The sequence below is a fragment of the Micropterus salmoides genome, unplaced genomic scaffold (genome assembly GCF_014851395.1).
Source record: "Micropterus salmoides isolate LMB-PRFRI ecotype aquatic unplaced genomic scaffold, ASM1485139v1 Ms_hic_scaffold_12, whole genome shotgun sequence".
Classification (NCBI taxonomy): Eukaryota; Metazoa; Chordata; class Actinopteri; order Centrarchiformes; family Centrarchidae; genus Micropterus; species Micropterus salmoides.
This window is the reverse complement of record NW_024040263.1, coordinates 15,765,082-15,783,747: the sequence shown is the minus strand read 5'-3', so window position 1 is coordinate 15,783,747 and position 18,666 is coordinate 15,765,082. Positions and strand designations below refer to the sequence as shown.

The 18,666-nt window shown below is 39.2% G+C and overlaps 2 protein-coding genes across 2 annotated transcripts; both read left to right on the top strand.

Moving 5' to 3' along the window:
* Nucleotides 1–874: 874 nt before the first annotated feature.
* On the top strand, nucleotides 875–12,097 carry zgc:158803 (LUC7 domain-containing protein). The gene is made up of 10 exons (XM_038713645.1): nucleotides 875–1,441; nucleotides 1,906–2,000; nucleotides 2,760–2,858; nucleotides 3,504–3,614; nucleotides 3,808–3,951; nucleotides 5,117–5,293; nucleotides 5,444–5,604; nucleotides 5,702–5,731; nucleotides 7,784–7,939; nucleotides 10,958–12,097. The coding sequence occupies exons 1-10, from the start codon at nucleotides 1,381–1,383 to the stop codon at nucleotides 11,184–11,186; spliced, it is 1,263 nt and encodes a 420-aa protein (XP_038569573.1). The 5' UTR covers nucleotides 875–1,380; the 3' UTR covers nucleotides 11,187–12,097.
* A 1,190-nt stretch (nucleotides 12,098–13,287) lies between these two features.
* pane1 (proliferation associated nuclear element) lies at nucleotides 13,288–18,089 on the top strand. The gene is made up of 6 exons (XM_038713644.1): nucleotides 13,288–13,438; nucleotides 15,294–15,370; nucleotides 16,205–16,303; nucleotides 16,643–16,722; nucleotides 16,952–17,043; nucleotides 17,415–18,089. Exons 1-6 carry the CDS (start codon nucleotides 13,382–13,384, stop codon nucleotides 17,562–17,564), a joined length of 555 nt encoding a protein of 184 aa, XP_038569572.1. The 5' UTR covers nucleotides 13,288–13,381; the 3' UTR covers nucleotides 17,565–18,089.
* The last annotated feature ends 577 nt before the right edge of the window (nucleotides 18,090–18,666 follow it).

Sequence of the window (18,666 nt, the reverse complement as noted above, 5' to 3'; positions counted from 1 at the left end):
TGATTAGCCTACTGCATTATATTCCGTTATATTTTTCTATTTATGAATTGTCACCTGACAGCTGAATTTTTTGTTTCTCTTTTTATAAATGAAGACATTTCCATCCTAAATTGGAGCAGAAAATGGCTCCTGAATGCAGGAAATTAACAGTTTAATGCTCACAATCTTCTGGACCCTGACCTATATATTTCAGCATTTCATATTTCTTCAAAATAATGTTAGAAATCCTCTCATCTTGTTTTGTCTTGGGTGGCGATGGCACAATGGATAAGACTATGCCTTTGGTGTGAGAGACCCTGGTTCACTCTGTGACCCATCCACTTTGTCCCTGAGCAAGACACGTAACCCTAGTTGCTCCAGAGGTGTGCGACCTCTGACATGTATAGCAATTGTAAGTTGGTTTGGATAAAAGCGTCAGCTAAATGAATAAATGTAAATGTTTTTCAGCATCGTCTGCATCTCCTGACACAGTTCTATCATCATGCCCCTAATCTGAGCCCTTGTGTCACCACCACTTTTCAACACAAAGTGATGCCCTTGAATCACACACATTTAGGCTATTCTATATCCCCGTTTGATAATTAATGCAATAACTAATGTAATACTTTTTTCACTAAGCCTCCCATGAAACAGTGCGGACCCCCTCTGGGGAGGCCCCCCTCCCACATTGAAAACCTCTCCCTTAAATAAAGACAAACTGGTGCAAACTGAACAATCCCCAAGAATGCAGCAAATGAAGCGTTTCAACAGTGTTGAGAGACTGTTAAAACGAAACCCACGCCCTTGCCCAACATTTCGAGGTGTAACGTCATCAAACTGAGCAGCGCGCGAGACCGACTGCAGCACTTCCTCGAGGCAAAGGCACGATAGCGCGCTTCGCGGCGACGCGCACGGAGAGGAAGTAGAAAGACGGAAGAAAAAGACGTTGAATAAACTTGCCAACTTCTAGCTGAGTGTCTAGAAACACAGTTACATGCTATGTAACAGCAGAACTGGTTATTTATCTGGACACAGATTTAGTTAGCTAACCAGACGCCCCGTCCACACTCAGTCACCGCCCTCTCAACTCGCCACACGACCTGCGGACTCCGGCAGTTTTCAAACAGCCGTTGCACTTGCTCAACCGACCCGAAGTCAGCCACCGTTACAAAGTCACTTTTAGCTGCTGTTAAAGTGCTGTGATATCCACTAAATTGTATTAACGTTACACACAACCAGCTCGCTGGCGCAGCGGAACCCGGGCTTTCCCCTCCGAGTGGGAAAAGTTGTCCGTGTTGGCGGTGAAGGAGCCAACGAGGCCTGCGGTTGAGGAGGCTGCATGTGTGAGGACTGTCGCTGGCGAGGAGTGACTCACACTGCGTTAGCTAAACACTCGGCAACATGTCGGCCCAGGCACAGATGCGAGCGATGCTGGACCAGCTGATGGGCACGGGGAGAGACGGTAAGCAGGGCTGGCTGTGGAAGAGTTCGGTGTTTGGTCGCGCCAGGACAGGAGTTTGTGTTGTTGCTAGCATTAGCCTTAAAGCTAACGAGTCTGCCACACAGTGACAGTGAGGCATGCTTTACAAAGCCAAGCTAGCTAACATGAGGATAGCCAGCCGGCTAGCTACCTGTTGTGTTTGAGTTCATATGGCACGGTAAGTTATTGCGAACATCAATGAACAAAAAATGTATTAACATTTTAGCATCCTACCTGACCAGTGTGCTCTTTTCTTCGTGGCTCCTTGCTACCAGATGTTGTCATGTTATCAGACTATGCGAGCAGCTAACTTTGGGTTTAACTGGTAGGGTTAGATATGTCTCATTCATCACAAGACTGCACTTCACTGATTTAGTACGTGTCGTTTCATCTGATGTACGGGTTAAATCACAAGTTAAAATGTCTGTCTGGTTTTCTTTTTTAAGGAGATTCCATGCGGCAGAGAATCAAATTCACAGATGAGCGAGTTTGCAAAAGTCACCTCTTGGATTCATGTCCTCACGACATTCTGTCTGGCACCGTGAGTATAATTTTTAAACGCAGAGGGCATTATCATCAAATACACTGCAGTCATAAAGTTTTAGGACAGTTTTTGTAAGTGTTTTTTACTGTAACACAACACTTTGTACTTAAAATGACACAATGACGATACAGTAAGTGCTGACTGTGAGGTTTTTGGGTGCGCACATTTGTATGTATTTGAACAGTGTAGGACTAATATTTTATATATATATAGTCTTTTAATTTAAGGACCAGGCAAAAGTTTAGTGACTACCAAGAAGCTACTTCTGACTCTCCTTCAGATGTGTCTTTAAAATTAGATTGAAGGGGAAAAAGCTATGCAAGAGAGAAGGGAAGTTAGCTGCAGGACAGGCCTGACATAGCACCACAAGTAATGGTGTCAAATGTCAGCTGATGTTTCGGTCAGGATTTTAGCCAAATTTAGCTTGTAAATATTTGCATGTAACTTTTAACTTGTCCAATTACTTTCTGTCCCCTCAAACTCAGAGACTGTAAATAAAAACACAAATGTTCTTGGGTGTCAGTACTTTGTGACTACTACTGTACACCTGCTGCAGCAAGGCAACAGTCCGTAACAAACACCTGCAGCACTGTGAAAGGATATCACATTTACAATAACTAATGTGATGCCATTTAAGATGCTCTAAAACAAGACGACATTTTAGCATTAGTTAATTATTGGCACGATAAATCTCTAGATGAGCGATATGCCGAAGCATACAAACACAATACATTGATGGCTTTCTGATTTCTGCAGAGAATGGACCTGGGAGAGTGTATGAAAGTCCATGACTTGGCCCTCAGAGCAGACTACGAGATTGCTTCCAAGGAGCAGGAGTACTTCTTCGAACTTGATGTGAGTCGTACACACACACCCTAACAGCCCATCATGTGTAGGTGTTGGATAAAGTGTTACGTATGATTCTACTGTAAATAGTAAAATACAAAACGTTATACCACTGCACAGTTTCTGCTTTCACAGTTATGTCTGTGGCTGCTTTCATATCAAACCAAGCATAGCGGGTCCAGATGAAAGTAGGGGGGTTATCTCCTACACGGTTCACCTGATAATCTGATGGCTTCAGAAGATGAGATGAAAGCAGTTTAAACTTATGAAAACTGAAACTGATAGCCTAGTTCTGAATCACTTTACAGATTGTAAAGCCATCCATGGCAAACTTAATGGTGTTTGGCTTTGTCAACAAAACTGACTTAATTTAACTAGGGGTTATAACACTTATAACAATGAAGTATTCTGATTGAGACACATATTGGCTCTCTGCTTGTGCTACTCATTTCCAAGCATATCAGAGATTCAGAGCAGGGTGAAGGAATGGGCAGACATGGATGTGTGTAGGTGATTAGTATGAGCGCAACAGATTAACCTTGTTGACATGCACTTAATAGCAGACAGAGACTGGTCATATTTAGCAATAAATTACATTAAGACATCTAATTGTCTGTTAGAGAAAGTGTTGTTAGTGTTTCTGTTTTCTCGCAGGCTGCTGAACACCTTCAGTCTTTTATCGCTGACTGCGACCGCAGGACCGAGCTGGCCAAGAAGAGACTAGCAGAGACGCAGGATGAGATCAGCGCTGAAGTGGCTGCAAAGGTGACAAATTCACTGATGACATTGCTATTTGCAATTAATATCTGGTCTTTATGAATGTTGTGCTCTACTCTAGCAGGGAATAATTGATCTCCTGGGCAAATGCAAACACCATTATGAATCTGTGTAAAGTAATGTTTGTTTTACAGCTTGGAGCTCATGTTTGTTTTGTCTCCGTTTCTCCTGCCATGAAAAGGCTGAACGTGTCCACGAGCTGAACGAAGAGATCGGGAAGCTGCTGGCCAGGGCAGAGCAGCTCGGGGGCGAGGGGAATGTAGACGAAGCCCAGCAAGTGCTGGAAATGGTGGAGAAGACCCGGGCCTTGAAGAAAGAAGCAGAGGTCAGAACTGTTTTCTTGTGACAAGTTTGTAAACGTAGAATAGATATATACTTGTACTTCTGTGTCGCCAACTAGATCCTGAAATAGTGGTTTCTCTCTGTCAAGATGTTTGGTTTAGAAATTAATTGACTTAACGTGAACCAAAGGGAGTTGGACACATAAGCGCTTCTCAAAATGGATAATCACTGAAATCAGGAAGGGAAAACATTTATTCTCCATCTGTAACTTGGGTATTTTGAGTTGACAAAGAGTGCCTCGATTTATTTATTTATTTATTTTATAGGTATCATTAGGGCTGTGCGATATGGCAAAAAAATTCATATCGCGATATAGGTAATTTCATATCCCTATAATGATATATATCCCATTCCCATATAACATTTCTAGTAAATTCAATGAAATATAACATTTCCAACTAGAACTTGGAATATTTCTTTGCATTATGTAAGGGTAACTTGACAACACCATAACAAATACCATGATAGAGTGAACGACGACACAGCAAGTAATGTAACTATTGTTAGCTAAATTGTGGATTAGCAAACTGATACCATTTGCTGCTTCAAAGCTATCATCAGAGGATGAGACAGTCCGAGAGCAGCACAGCAGCTCCAGACAGCGACACTCACAGCTCTCCTGCTGCCATAGCTAACATCACAACAACAGCATGTCTTGGCGAACTATAAAGTGAGCTGTATCTCCGTGGGCAAGTCATTTAACGTTCCCTGATTGACACGCACATCATGGCTGGAACTGCTGGATAGTGTTGTGTGGCTCATCCATTATATTTAATGCAATTTCTGCTCCGCAGCACCGGCACGTGTAGAAGAACAGACTGGAGTGAAGTTAGTTTCAAGTAGGATATTTGTTTTTAAAGCTAACTTTACCGTGGTGCATAGCACCGTACCCTCACCAAAATATTATGGTAAAGTGTGGAATTTTCAACGACGATATAAACGATAGAGCTTAATTGTAAATGATAGACGTATTTCTATTGTCAAATTATAGATATTGTCATATTGCACAGCCCTAGGGGTCATATTACTTAACATAGCTCACACTCAAGTGGAGGCTTGATAATGGAAAAAATACAAAAGTGTTTTGTTCTTTATGGTGGGTCTTAAGTTAATTCACTTCCTAGACTCATAATCATTTGTTATTGCAGGATGTGTACAGAAACTCGATGCCAGCCTCCAGCTTTCAGCAACAAAAACTACGTGTGTGCGAAGTGTGCTCTGCCTACTTGGGTCTTCACGACAACGATCGTCGTCTGGCTGACCACTTTGGAGGCAAACTGCATCTTGGCTTCATTGAAATCCGTGAGAAGCTTGAAAAGCTAAGGGTAAGGGGTGCACTGGAACTGGCAAGCACAGAACAACTTTAATTTGCCAGAGTAGTAGACATTTCAATTATATTTGCATTTTTGTTTTGTAGTGGAACATAATCGGCTACTTTTATTTTTCAGTGAACGTGTGATTTTTGTTTTATCCAGAAAGCAGTTATAGAGAAACAAGAAAGAATGCGAATGAGGAGGCGAGAGGAACGTGAAAAAGAAGACGAAAGAGAGCGCCAATGGGAGGTGGAGCGGGAACGAGAGCGGGAACGAGAGCGAGAATGGGAGAGAGAACGAGAAAGGGAGAGGGAGCGTAGGAGGTAAGAAAGGTTCTGACTCCCACTGTTGCTGTGTGCAATGAAAAAGTTCTGTGTCACCTGGAAACGAAAACCGTCTTGACTGATGTTTCTGTCTTAGGTCAAGATCTAGAAGTGGAGACCGATACAGGTACGTCTGCTTTCACCAGGATCACTTGATGAGTTTAGTCTTTGTCAGAGACATGTGAGTGACTTCACAGAATATACAGACTAGCTGTATATCAAGTGTATGTACACTGAACAAAATTATAAACGCAACACTTTTGTTTTTGCCCCCATTCATGAGCTGAACTCAAAGATCTAAGACTTTCTCCATGTACACAAATTATTTCTCTCAAATACTCTATGCGAAGGAGATGTGTTGCACTGCGTGAGTCAAATGATGTTCACGCCAGATCCTGATTGGATGGATTATCTCAGCAAAGGAGAAGTGCTCACTGACAGAGTTTGACAGATTTGTGAACAATATTTGAGAGAAATAGGCCTTTTGTGTACATAGAGAAAGTCTTAGATCTTTGAGTTCAGCTCATGATGAATGGGGGCAAAAATAAAAGTGTTAAGTTTATAATTTTGTTCAGTGTATGCTTAGTATGTGGTGGTTTTGCAGTGGTACAGGGTACATTGTTAGGCTTGCTGTGTGCCATGTGGTTTTATGAATTTAGTCTTTCATTATACGGCGTAGTTTTAGCATTACAAATAACAAACATGAGGGTGTAATGGTATACAAAGCCAATGTTAATAAAGTAACTATTTGCTATCTTACTGAAATCGCAATACGGCCTCCTGGCCCACACAACATATTCTACAGACTTAAGAAAACAAAAAACTTTGTAACAGGTCCTTGCAAAACTCACACTGTAATCATTTAAATATGATTTTCAATGAAAATTAGAATTATTATGTAAAATTTTGATTCTGTCAATATCAGTCAAATAAATCGCAATTAGATATTTTTTTCAAAATTGTTTTAAAAAAACAAAATTGTGCAAGTTTTATATAGAACCACACTATTTTGGTCAAGAAAGTTTAGAAGTTGATGGATCTGTTGCATGTTTTTAATGGCACAGATAAAGTAAAGATGAAGTAAAAGGTGAATATTAATTTAGAACTGTGATGAGGCTGCTGTGTAGAGCAGTACGATTATCTAAACATAACGCACTCTTCTAGTTAAATCAAAACCGTTATGTCTGTGGTGGTAGTAGTAGGGTTGGGCAATAAAACAGTAATGATATTTATACCATAAATAATAGTTTAAACCACAATTAACCATCTGTTTTCTTTTCAGGAGCAATAATCAACCTTTAAACTTGAAAGAAATAATAATTTGATGTTTATCGTGATAATTATCAATATCGAAAGACATGTCGACATGTTTTGCCCTATCGTCCAGACCTAGGTAGTAGTGTTATTTGAAAATGACCAGTTTTCCACAGTATTTTCTGGAGTTAAGACCACGAACCACATCATAACAACTTATTTTACATTTACAAAATAAAACTGTTCCTTTCAGGGGAAAAGAGCAGAAGTGCTACATCACAGAGCAAATGCCATGTATTAAATGACTTTTGCGGATTTAGTCACTAAAATGACCATGAGACGATGCATCAGGATGATTCAGCATATGAAGCATTTACCTGAGAATTGACTGTCATCAGTAGCTCTGCACTAGTTGTGGCGACAAGTAGCCGTATTTGTACTACACCAATGACTGCCAGAGTACATTTAAGTCCAGGTTCATAATTAAGTTTGTAGATGACTTGTTAAAGATTGTTAAACTTTTCCAAAAGACCATTGGCACTAATTTGAAAGATCTTGACCATGTTTATAAAGAGAGCCATTTGGAAGGCAAAGGCCATTTTGGCAATTTCTTGCAGAGTTTCAACTTTTGCCATCAGGGAGGAAGTACACTTTCCCTAGGAGGGCCAAATCAAACGGGTCATTTGTTCCGTCATCTGTTGGGTTTTTAAACAAACTGTAGGCCTGGTTGCTGTTGCACATATACTGTAATATATAGTAATGGATACATATTGCTCTATATCTCATGGTAGCTTTACTGCATGTTGATTACACCTATTGCGTGTTATATGTGTGGACAATAAAGGCTGTCAGATCAAATCTATAGCTTATAGCAGTGAAGCCTACCTACCTTAAAATGTGTTTTTCTCCATGTCAATTTTTGCAGGGATGGAGGCAGTTCGTCCTCCCATCATTCAAGGCGCCACCGCTCTTCTCGATCCCGAGAAGAAGGTGGAGAACGGGATCGTGAGAGAGAGAGGAAGCATCGACACAAGGACAGACATCGCTCACGCTCCCACTCTCACAGGCGCAAAAGGAAGAGGTGTGTCTTTTATCCATCACTGAAATTTACATAAAGAGAGGACTGATGGTCTGAGAGTAAACCTCCTTAATTTACAGAACTCAGTCGCTCAACTAAATACAGATCACAATATGTCGAATAATCTGTCGATTGACAGAATAGTAATCAGCAGCTATTTAGATCATAAAGATTAAATTTTAGGTAATTTTTCAAGTCACTGCTTGCAGCTACTCAATGTGAGTATTTGTGGCTTTTCTCTATAATATACTCTATCATTCATCATATCATTATAAAAATAGAAAAGCGACTTAAAAAATAGACAGATGAATCAATAATTAAAATAATTGTTGCTCAGTAGTAGATTAATTAATAAAATTTTACCATCACTGGGTGGTGGGTGTGGCCTCCAGTACATATTCAGGGTACCCGTGTCTTAAAAAAGTCTTAAGTTTCATATTCCAAAAATAAGGCCTAATAAAAAAAATAAGTATTAAATTTAGTTTACCAAGGTCTTAAATATTTTCTTGTCATTTCGTAGGATTTAATTAAAGGGGGATTATGTAGTTTTCAGCGGCCACTAGCGTTGCGGTTTTAATATTGCTACAAGGTGTGTGCTCGTACGTGTGATTTTTGTTTTGTATCCTTACGTGGAGCCTGTGTTTTGTTGTGATCCGGTTGTTTTATGGTGTTAGTGGACTGCATGTTGTTAGCTGCCGTGTTGTCGCTGTAGTAAGAGAGAGGCTCGGGAGCGCACAGAGCTGAATCTGACCCGAAGACCTCACTTTAAAAGCAGAATTGTGGCTGATGCAAGCAATGGAGAAAACAGGCGTGCGCTTCATTTCGAAGTGAGTTTGGAGCTCATTGACAATAAAACAATCACAATTTGATTTATTAAAATCAAAAACTTACATATAGCCCCTTTTAATGCTGTAACGTCATACATAAATACTTTGTGTGTGAGACTTCATAATAATACTGCATTTGGTGTGACTCTGATGTTATACAGCAGTACAGGTAACGTTACTGTTACGTCAGTGTTTAGCTTTACGCTCTGGACTGTGGAGTGTTCGTGGTGCAGGAGCTCTGGCATCCAGCTCTACTTTGAGAAATGTTTATTTGTACAATAAGAAAACATGCAATTCAAATTTAAAGATAAAAGAAACAAATGTGCAAAAATCTGAATCACTTTATTTAAATAAAGACAATTCTACCGTAAATTGGTGTTGAAAATGTCTCCAGGATGCAGGAAATTAAGTGTTTAGGGCTCAACATTTTCTAGTGGACCTCCATTTATATAATTCAGCATTGAATATTTCATCAAATAGTGTTAAAATATCTTCTTGTCTTCTTCTCATGAACCCAATATTGTGAGTTGTGCATGTGAGCTAAGTGTATCGTCACACCCCTACTCTGAACCGTTGTGTCCCCACCACTTTTCAACACAAAGTGACGTCCTTGATTCATTTTATCTGGGGGTACCCTGATATTATTCAACGAACAGTAAAACGTGCGAGAGTCAAAACTCAGTGCTGAAATGAATTATTTTTGTCTGTCATTAGGAAAAACACACTAACTGTGTTGTATGTAACTGGGTAAATCATGATCAGTAATATACAGTTTATTTAATTTTATTCATTTAATCACTGCGGTCACATCTGTCTGCAAAACACTCGTGTCCTATCTCTCCTTCTCCGTGGCTGCCTGCAGCGACACTTTCCCTGTCCTCAGAAAACAAAAAGAGCATGCACACTTGTTACTTTGTGGCTGTAACAGTTATGTTGACACAATGTCTATATACCCTGCAGTCCCTGCAATGGAGAGCCAGAACAGGGCCCACCTGCAGGCAACAACAACAAAAGAATGTTTCACAATGATCAGCATTTAGAATTTTATTAGGCTATAACTAATCAGGTTTAACAGGGCTCAACGTTAAACTTTTTTGCAACTGGCCCCACCGGGCCAGTGGGATTGAAACTTACTGGCCCGAAGACAGTTTTTACTGGCTCTCCCTCCAAAAGTTATTTATCAGCGTTACAACAAAACCAAAGACTTATAAGTAATGTTATTCTGTTAACATGTTTAATCGTTTATTAAATACATCCTGGATATACAAAAATAAATAAATAAACCAAAATGTAATCAGTTTAAATTGTAAAAAATAAAAAGGTTAACAAAACAATTTACTTTTAAAACAAAATATACCCAGTCTCAAACATGATGTGCTCTCTCTCCTGCTGACAGCCATTTAATAAAATATATACAGAGGAGTAGATACAAGTCGGCTCTGATTGATGAGGTTGCCATGGTAGCGACATGTCAATCACAAGGTCCCACCCTAAACCATACGCTGCTTTCTGGTCTATTTCCCCCTAAATACGACCAAAATTTACAAAGTGAACATCATGCTGTGTTGAAGAAGACTTGAAAATATAGCGACTGAGACCATAAACTCATTATGAAAGCGTTTACTGAGGTAATAAATCAGGTGAGAAGTAGCAACATTTTGGCATTATTTCTAATGCAACCGGTGTTCTTTTTGCAACCAGCAGTCTCGCCCCCTGCTGGCCGTTAGAGATAATGCAGGGTTAAGTTCCGTCTGCATGGTTTTACTTTCAGACCCAGAGGTTTCCGCTTGATTAAGATTAGAGAAATAATATTTGACAATCACTCGTCATGTCACCACAACTCTGGATTGGACAACGGTGCACGCCAAGAGCTGCAAAACAACTGCAGGATGCTGACTTTCTAATGCAATTTTTTAAATTTATTTTTCTATTCATTTATTTTTTTCATTTTGTAATACTCGTGTTTTTGAGTTGCTTGTTCGACTGTCACGATGTATCTTTACTGGCCCCAGTTTTTACACAATGATATTGAACGTTCTCCGCAGCTTCCAGACGTTGAGAACCATCTTTCTACATGTTTGACATAACTTCCACAAACAAATGTCAACAAGTAATCCATATTCTGCTGGAAGTGAACTTTCCACAATGTTTCCAGAAATCTGTGGCTGATCGTATTTATTTATTTTTCCCTCAGGTCCTCCAGAGACAGAACATCTCACCCCCGTGAAAGAGAGAGCTCACTGCCCCAGGAGAAATGTGGAGGAGAGGGCTTGCGCAACGACAGGGCGGAGTACAGAGACTGGGAGGACGGGGAGAAGTCCCCCTCCGTGGACACAGCCAGGGGCAGGGAACGAGAGAGATCCCTGTCGTACGAGCGGGACCGGCGCTCCAGCTCTGAGGAGCGAGAGTCCGGGGAGATATGAACAGGAGGGGACGCCTCCGAAGTGTTTGATTTGGATATATTGTTTAGTAGAAGGAGCATGGAGAGATGAGGGTGTGTTGGTGCGAGTGTGTGTGTGTCAGCTTTGTATATTTGTTCATGTTAAGAGCGGGATGTGAATATTAGCAGGGGTGGACATTGGAAACTTGACTTGGGGATGAGGGAACAACTTCAGTGGTCGCAGTCAAGGAAACGTGCAAACCAACTTTTATAAGACTTGTGAATTGTGAGGCTAGTGTGACCTGGAAGCAGTAGAGTCATTTTTTTATGCCATCTTGTCGATCTTATGTACAGTTATTTTGACAGTGAAGGGGGATAAGTGAGTGAAGAGACAGCAGCCTTACTTGGAGTCTGTTTTTTTTTGTTGTTGTTGTTATTTTACTCACATGAAGTGCTGTTATTTTTTTATCATTAGTCAAATCTTTAATGTCAGTAGTTTTTCCTGTTCCATTACAAATCCATCACTTTCAGTAGCTGTGGATTCATTTACACGGGTCAGACTCATTAATGTGGCATAACTGTTGCAGTAATGTTTAAAATGAGCCTTGAATGACTGAAGGCACTTCTGATGTTTGTGTTTTATTTGCTGCCTTCAAGCCATAACAAGCTCATTTGGAAAATCTGATCCCTGAGTCACGATGCAGCGATGAGCTTGTACTTTGAAAACAAACACACACTTGTCCTCCCGAAAGAAGTCATCCAAATATTTCCACTCAGTTCCTGACATGCCAGTGCATATGGTTGATGTGCATAATTACATAGTGACATTGAAAGGCCCAGGGACTTGTGTCCTGTTTGCTGTGATACAACCTGGATGTTCGGGGGGAAGGGGGGGGTCTACTTTGCTGTGCCACCATTAAGTGAATAAAATGTTCTGCTTCCATTCAAATACAATGTGTTTATACAAATTTCTCGTTAATTTCACCTTCACTTTATTTTGTGTTTTTTAGCTGTTTGGTCCTTTGAAAGAAAATTATGATTTGTTTGCTGAAAAATCGTCCTGAAAATTAATGTTACTGTAGCCTCATGGCTTGCGCCTCCCTCTACCGAGCAAGAGTCAGACTCGTTTGCTGGTATGACTCTTAAGCTGGTAATTCCCTGTGGAGGGGAAGACCAGCTGTGTTCAAGTCCTGTATTACCAGTGGTGGACATTAATTAAGTACATTTACTCAAATACTGTACTTAAATACAAATGAGAGGACTTTGTTCTTTACTGAGGTATTTTCTTTTCATGCCACTTTATAGTTCTACTCTACTACATCTCAGAGAGAAATATTGTACTTTTTACTTCACTACATTTATCTAACTGTGTTAGTTACACAGTAGTAGGATTTTTAAACACAAAACATATGAAGAGTTTATAAAATATGATGTTTTGTTGTAAATTGAAACTAGCCAACAGTTCATAGAAGTACAGCTAGGACATTAGTTAATTGACAGAAATTTCATTTGCAACTATTTTGATCATTGTATAAGTTACATTTTTCATGTAAACATATTTCATGGTTTCAGCTTCACGAATGTGAAGCTTTGCAGCTTTTCCTTTTAATTATTTTAATCAGTTTGAGGTTTAGACAGAAAACAAGCATTGTGAAGGTGTCACTTTGGGCCCTGGGCATTTGATTAATAGATAAAATAGTCAGCAGATTAATCAATATGGAAAAAATCATTAATTGCAGTCTGACTCAAAATAGGTCAACCTCCGTAAAAGCCTGCTGAATGCACAAGTAATCTAATCACATATTGTCACAGGGTACATTTATTTATCTGCTTTGAGTACTTTTAATACTTAACATTTTATGCTTACATGCTTTTACTGAAGTAACATTTTCTATGCGTATTTTAACAGTGAGGTATTGGTACTTTTATTGGTACTTTTACTTAAGTAAAGGATCTGAATACTTCATGCACCACTGTGTATTACTGATAAGAGCATTTTGCTCCAGATGTACCGTCTATATCAGCAATAGATCACATAAGGAGTGAGTTGCAGGACACCTGCCGGCCTGTAGGTGGCAGTAAATAACCGCCTATACACGGAGAACGTATTGACGTCAACTGCCAATGCAGGCACGTCGTCATGACGTCACACGCACGTTCGTAAAAGAAGCGCGACTGAATGTTGGATTTGTTTACTGAAGTGACAGAACCGAGACTGTTGTAAGCGTTTATCTCGGGATGTCGTTGTTGAAGCCATTTAGTAAGCTGCCCGGTTTGAACACAGCCAACATCTTGGTGAGTTTGTGTTTTAGTAGCTTGAACTGATTGACAGCTAACAGAGGCAAAGCGCCGAGTTAATGTGATAGACAAAGCATCGGTGTAGTGTTGAGACTGTTTTAGCAGCTCTTAGGATGAGCTGAAGGTGGGACACCAGTCAAGGATATAATAAAAGTGTTTCAAAGTTAAGTAAGCATGCTCTGCCATCAGTTAATGCACGTTTAATGTTACTGGTTATCTGTTCTGGATGGATTTCTGCCGACATACTTTCATCTTGACAAAGCACATATAATACTTGCAGTCCATTCTCCGGTATATCCTCTATGACATAATGAAATCAGTTTCACATGAAGCTCACCCCGACATAGCAGTTTAAAGTTACTCAACAAAAGCATAACAAAACCATTCACATGTTCCCTAATGTAGTGGTTCCCAACCTGGGGGTCAAGACCCCGCCAAGGGGCCACACGGTAAATCTGGGTGGGAAGATGATTTGTAAGGTAGATCAAGAAACATATTTCTGCTACCTACAATTTTATGTTTCTTTTGTCTAAATATTGCTTTTCCTGTGACAGACTGGAAAGTTTAACCTCTTCAGGACAATTTTCAAATTAAACAATCTCAGAATTGAAAGTCACTCTTTGGTGGTACATGTAGACATTTATTTTAAGTATCAAATGGTGAAAAAGTTGGAGTCTCTAATAGTACAGTATACTTCAAAGAGCTATTTGAAAGAAGTTTGAAAATATACCAAACTGTCCAGAAATGTATTTCACATGCAGTGAAAGTTTTCACAGAGCACAGGAAGAAATGTATTTTTGTGAGTACTGTGGTGAATTATAAAATACGGAAATGAGAGTCTAAAGAACTGTATTCAAATTGTTACTCAGTGAAAGGTAGAAGAAACTTAAAAAGTAAAGGATACATTTGATTAAAAAAGTGTTTTCTGTCAGTGTTAAATTGTTGAAGCATTAATGTATGTGCACCATTTAATGTTATACCTTACTTTTTTATGTTTTTCAATGGCCAATTCATATCGGCCATCATATAAAAGGTCATGTATAATTCAATTATTCCATGCAGGGTACTGTATTATATATATATATATATATATATATATATATATATATGGTTAGCTTAGTTATCAACGTGTTGTTTTAGATAGGAATTTCATTAATTAATGAAACAGAAAAAAACATTGGGTTATGCTGTTGATTTCAGAAAGTGACTAGTGTTAAAGGGAAAGCAGGGTAAACATTGTCAGAAGTGACATCATGCATTTATGCATTACTGCTCCTGTTTTGGCCCTAACCTCCATTTGTATCATTTTATTTGCCTCAGTCATGAAATTTTTATTGCCTTGTTCAACCGTGTAAAGCACTTTGACTTTATATAGCTCTTATTAATACAAAGTTTATTATTCTTTATTATTATTATTGTACAAAGTACAACAATATATATTTAATGCTGGCAGGTTTTAGATTGGATTTGTTGTCATTTAGGATGGGAGAAATATTTAGATAAGACGATGGTGAGTGAAGAAGAAACACCACCTTCCCAAAACTCACAAGCGGGATAGCAGCCACACTGGGAATGCTGGGAATTTTTTTTGTTTATCGGCCTTGTGAGTGCAGGCCTTGGTCGATGCCGATTGTGTCAAAATGCCAGATCTCTGCCCGATGGATCAGCTGATCGATTAATCAAACTGAGGCTACTGTGTTGCTATCCACTCATTAAATCATGATTTTAAAATCCGTCTTCAGATGGCGTCATTCTTTTGTACTTCTTTTATGTTTTATGGCAGTGTGTTACGGTGTAAAGTGTTATCATCAGGTTTTGTGCTGACTTGGAGTGTTTTTTTCCCCCCCTCCAGCTGGTAGAGAGTGAGGAGCAGTTTCAGCAGAGTTTAGCAGACGCTCTGGTGGAGGAGACGGCTGTCACTGTAAATGTGTGAGTAGTCATCCGCCCATGCTGTTGATCTGCTTAAAGGAAATGGTCATTAAGCACACAACTGGAAACACCATCTGCTATTCTGTTATTTTTAGACTTGTTTTATATTTTTTATTTTGTACATCTACTTAATCAATACAACTTTACCAGTTTCTCAACTACTTACGATAATTTTTTAAATAATCAAGCAAGTAGTCTCTTTGCAAACTTTCTTTGGTTAAGATCTACTGTCTAATTAAGAGGATACTGTATGTTGCATACTTTGGGGGGAAAATTGAGGGTTCAGCTTACAGGGAAAGGATTGAAGGAAAGTGATTCTGCGGGATTGTTGATATTTTAACTTATCTGCTAAACAAATTCCCTTAAGTACTCCCTCAGAAGATCCGCCCCTCAAATTTCAGGTTTCTCCAGCATTGTAACGCCTTCGACTTGCATGGTTAATGCTGTAATTACCGGTTTCTCACTGGTAATAATTTTCATATTTCATATCAAGTCGTAATTACAACTAGGAAACTATCAGACTTGACAATTTACATCTTCTATTACATCTTAATAATACATATATAGTGTCAAATTCATTCTCAGTACTGCTCCATTGAATAATGTTCCATTTTTATGATTGCTTTTGCCTTACTGTATATTGTCTGCTATGTAGAAGAAGGGAGTTGCAAACTTAATTTTCCTTTACAACCTGTTGCAATGTGACAAATAAACCTACCTCGTACATTTTTTACATATGTCAATGCACGTGTCTTTTTAACCCTAGTACAACCGTCTTGAGTTGTCTGTGACCATATTCAGCCTGACACGAATCTTGTTTATTCTACCAATCAGGAGGCTAGCTAAAAGCCTTCCTCTGCCCGTGGAGAATGAGGAGAGTCGTCCAAGGATAGACCTGGTGGTGTTCATCATCAACCTGACCTCGGAGCTTAGGTAACTTTCAGATCCTTACATATTCATATTTGTATCTCCTCACTTGTGTGCCTTTCCAACCCGCCTGGACACACAGCACTTTGTGACCTTGTCTGTGAAAGGAGCTGTGTTTAATAAACTTACTTACAGGTAAAATATCTGCTCTGTATTGTAGTTTTAGTGTGCCCTACCGAAACTCCAGTGCTACGTAATTACTGTGAGAAGTCCACAAATCAAAATGTGCTTTCTTTTCTTTTTGTCTTGCTGCCAACACTTTTAAAAACCCATCCACACACTTTTACACTAGTATTAACAGCGAGGCCGTAATCCATCATTATGACACGTTTTGTTTCGTCATAGTTTCCAGTCAGCAGAAGCTTCCCTGAAATATCTGGACCCTGGATATTTCCTTGGAAAAGTCTGCTTCTTGGTCACCAATGGTATGGCAACCGCTTCAGTTCTTTAAGTATTTGTTTGCATGAACTCCTCCTCAAATCACATGGAGGAGGACAGGGGCAAAAGGAGCAGAAATGTTGGATCAAAGATGGATCATTTGTCACCGTTTATACACCTCATCCCTCCCTATATTATATATTATCTTTAAGCTCAGCTGTTTCTGTCTCTGTCTCTGTCTGACGGACTGCCCTTTTACTCATTTGTCTCTTGTAGCTCGTAATGCTTCGGTCCCCACAGAGCGCCTGGATGCTGTCAGAAAGCTGGCTGCATCGCTCCACTGCCCCATGTTGTTTGCAGAGGATCAGGTTTGTATCACTTTTTGTCACCATAATGGAGGCACGAGGGCAAATCAAATCCTCACATTACAGAAGCTGGAAGAAACACATTTTTGTATCTTTGTTTTTCTTACAAAAATGCATAAAACGATAATTTCTTATAATTCAATGAGGTATGAAACTGATCACTAGGTATTAAATTGCATTCTTTGTGGTACTGAAAAGGTCTTGAAAGTCTTAAATCTAACTTGCAGTAAACCTTGGGGAAGTTGTTCATGCGGATTGTGGAGTGTTGCTGCAGTTTGGGGTCCTGTTGTTGACAATAGAAATGCCACATGTCTCTGCAGTAGGTTTTTTCTGTTTCTTTAAAAGCGGTCTTGTGTAACGTTCTTCCCCTCCAGGCACCAGATGGTGTGGCCAATGCTACAGAGAGGCTGCTGGCCATCCTGAAGGTGACGGCCGGCCTTGTTCCCATGGCTACTGCTCTCTACCTGTCCAACCTGACTCGCTGCACCGTGCCCCCAGACATCGACCAGCCGAGCTTTGATTAATTCCTTACATGAAAAAAGAAAATTTTAACCAATACAATGACCTTTGATCTGTAACTTTTAACAGTCATCTAATGGATTGGCTCATAGCTGCATGAAGTTTAATTAATCGGTTAAAGACTGCACGCTAATAGTACACCCTCACAGGTGATTGTATTTATTTTGGCTGATAAGTTCTCTTATGGACTATATGGGTGTGTACTTGATTGACCTCACTCTCACTCTTTTTAGCTTTAATGCACTTGTGATATCAACAAACATCAGTCTGCTGGCCTCGTGGTATTTCAAGGCAGATATGAACATGTTGCTGCAGAGCTTCATTCGCAGAATATTTCTCTATTGCATAGTGTATATGATGATACAATACAGCATGCTTCTATATTGTGTCGTTTGTGTGTGTTTTCATGGTTCACGGACATTTGAACCATCTATTGGATGCTTTTAACAGGAAAACTTAAATGTCTGCAAGGACATTAAAGACGTCTTATGATCAATAAAGGCAGTTCTGACCGTTTATCTGGATTATACTGAAACCTTGAATTGATGAAAATGATATTCATGGACTCAATATTTGTTAAAAGATCTTTTAAATGTACCTTCTTTTTTTTATGTACTCTTGAATGAATGTGACAAACCCTTCTACAAGCTGCTTCTGCTTGAGCTGCATTAAAAAAACATTTACATTTTAGTTTAACATGAATAGTTTAGTCTCGTGATGATTCACAGCAACAGTTTAATTTATGTTTTTTAATGTGGAGTTTTTCATACATTTACTGTATTGTTATATTTGGCTTTGCAAAATATCTTAAATATTAAATTAAATAATGTTAAATATTGACGATGCTAATAAAAATAATAATAACGCAGTATCACCCACCCCTACTCTCAGCTTTAGTAACAGTGGAGAGCCAAGCTAGGGAAACTAAAAGAAATAAATAAATAAATCACTGAATTTTAGAAAATCCAGTGTACATGTTGTACCAGCTCTTTGACTTATTTTAAAGAAAAATAATAAGTTTTGTCACATGTTGAGCAAATGACCCGAGTCCTCTGTTTTCTTTAATACAGCACAGTTGTGTTCGACCTCATTTGATTCAACAGGCAA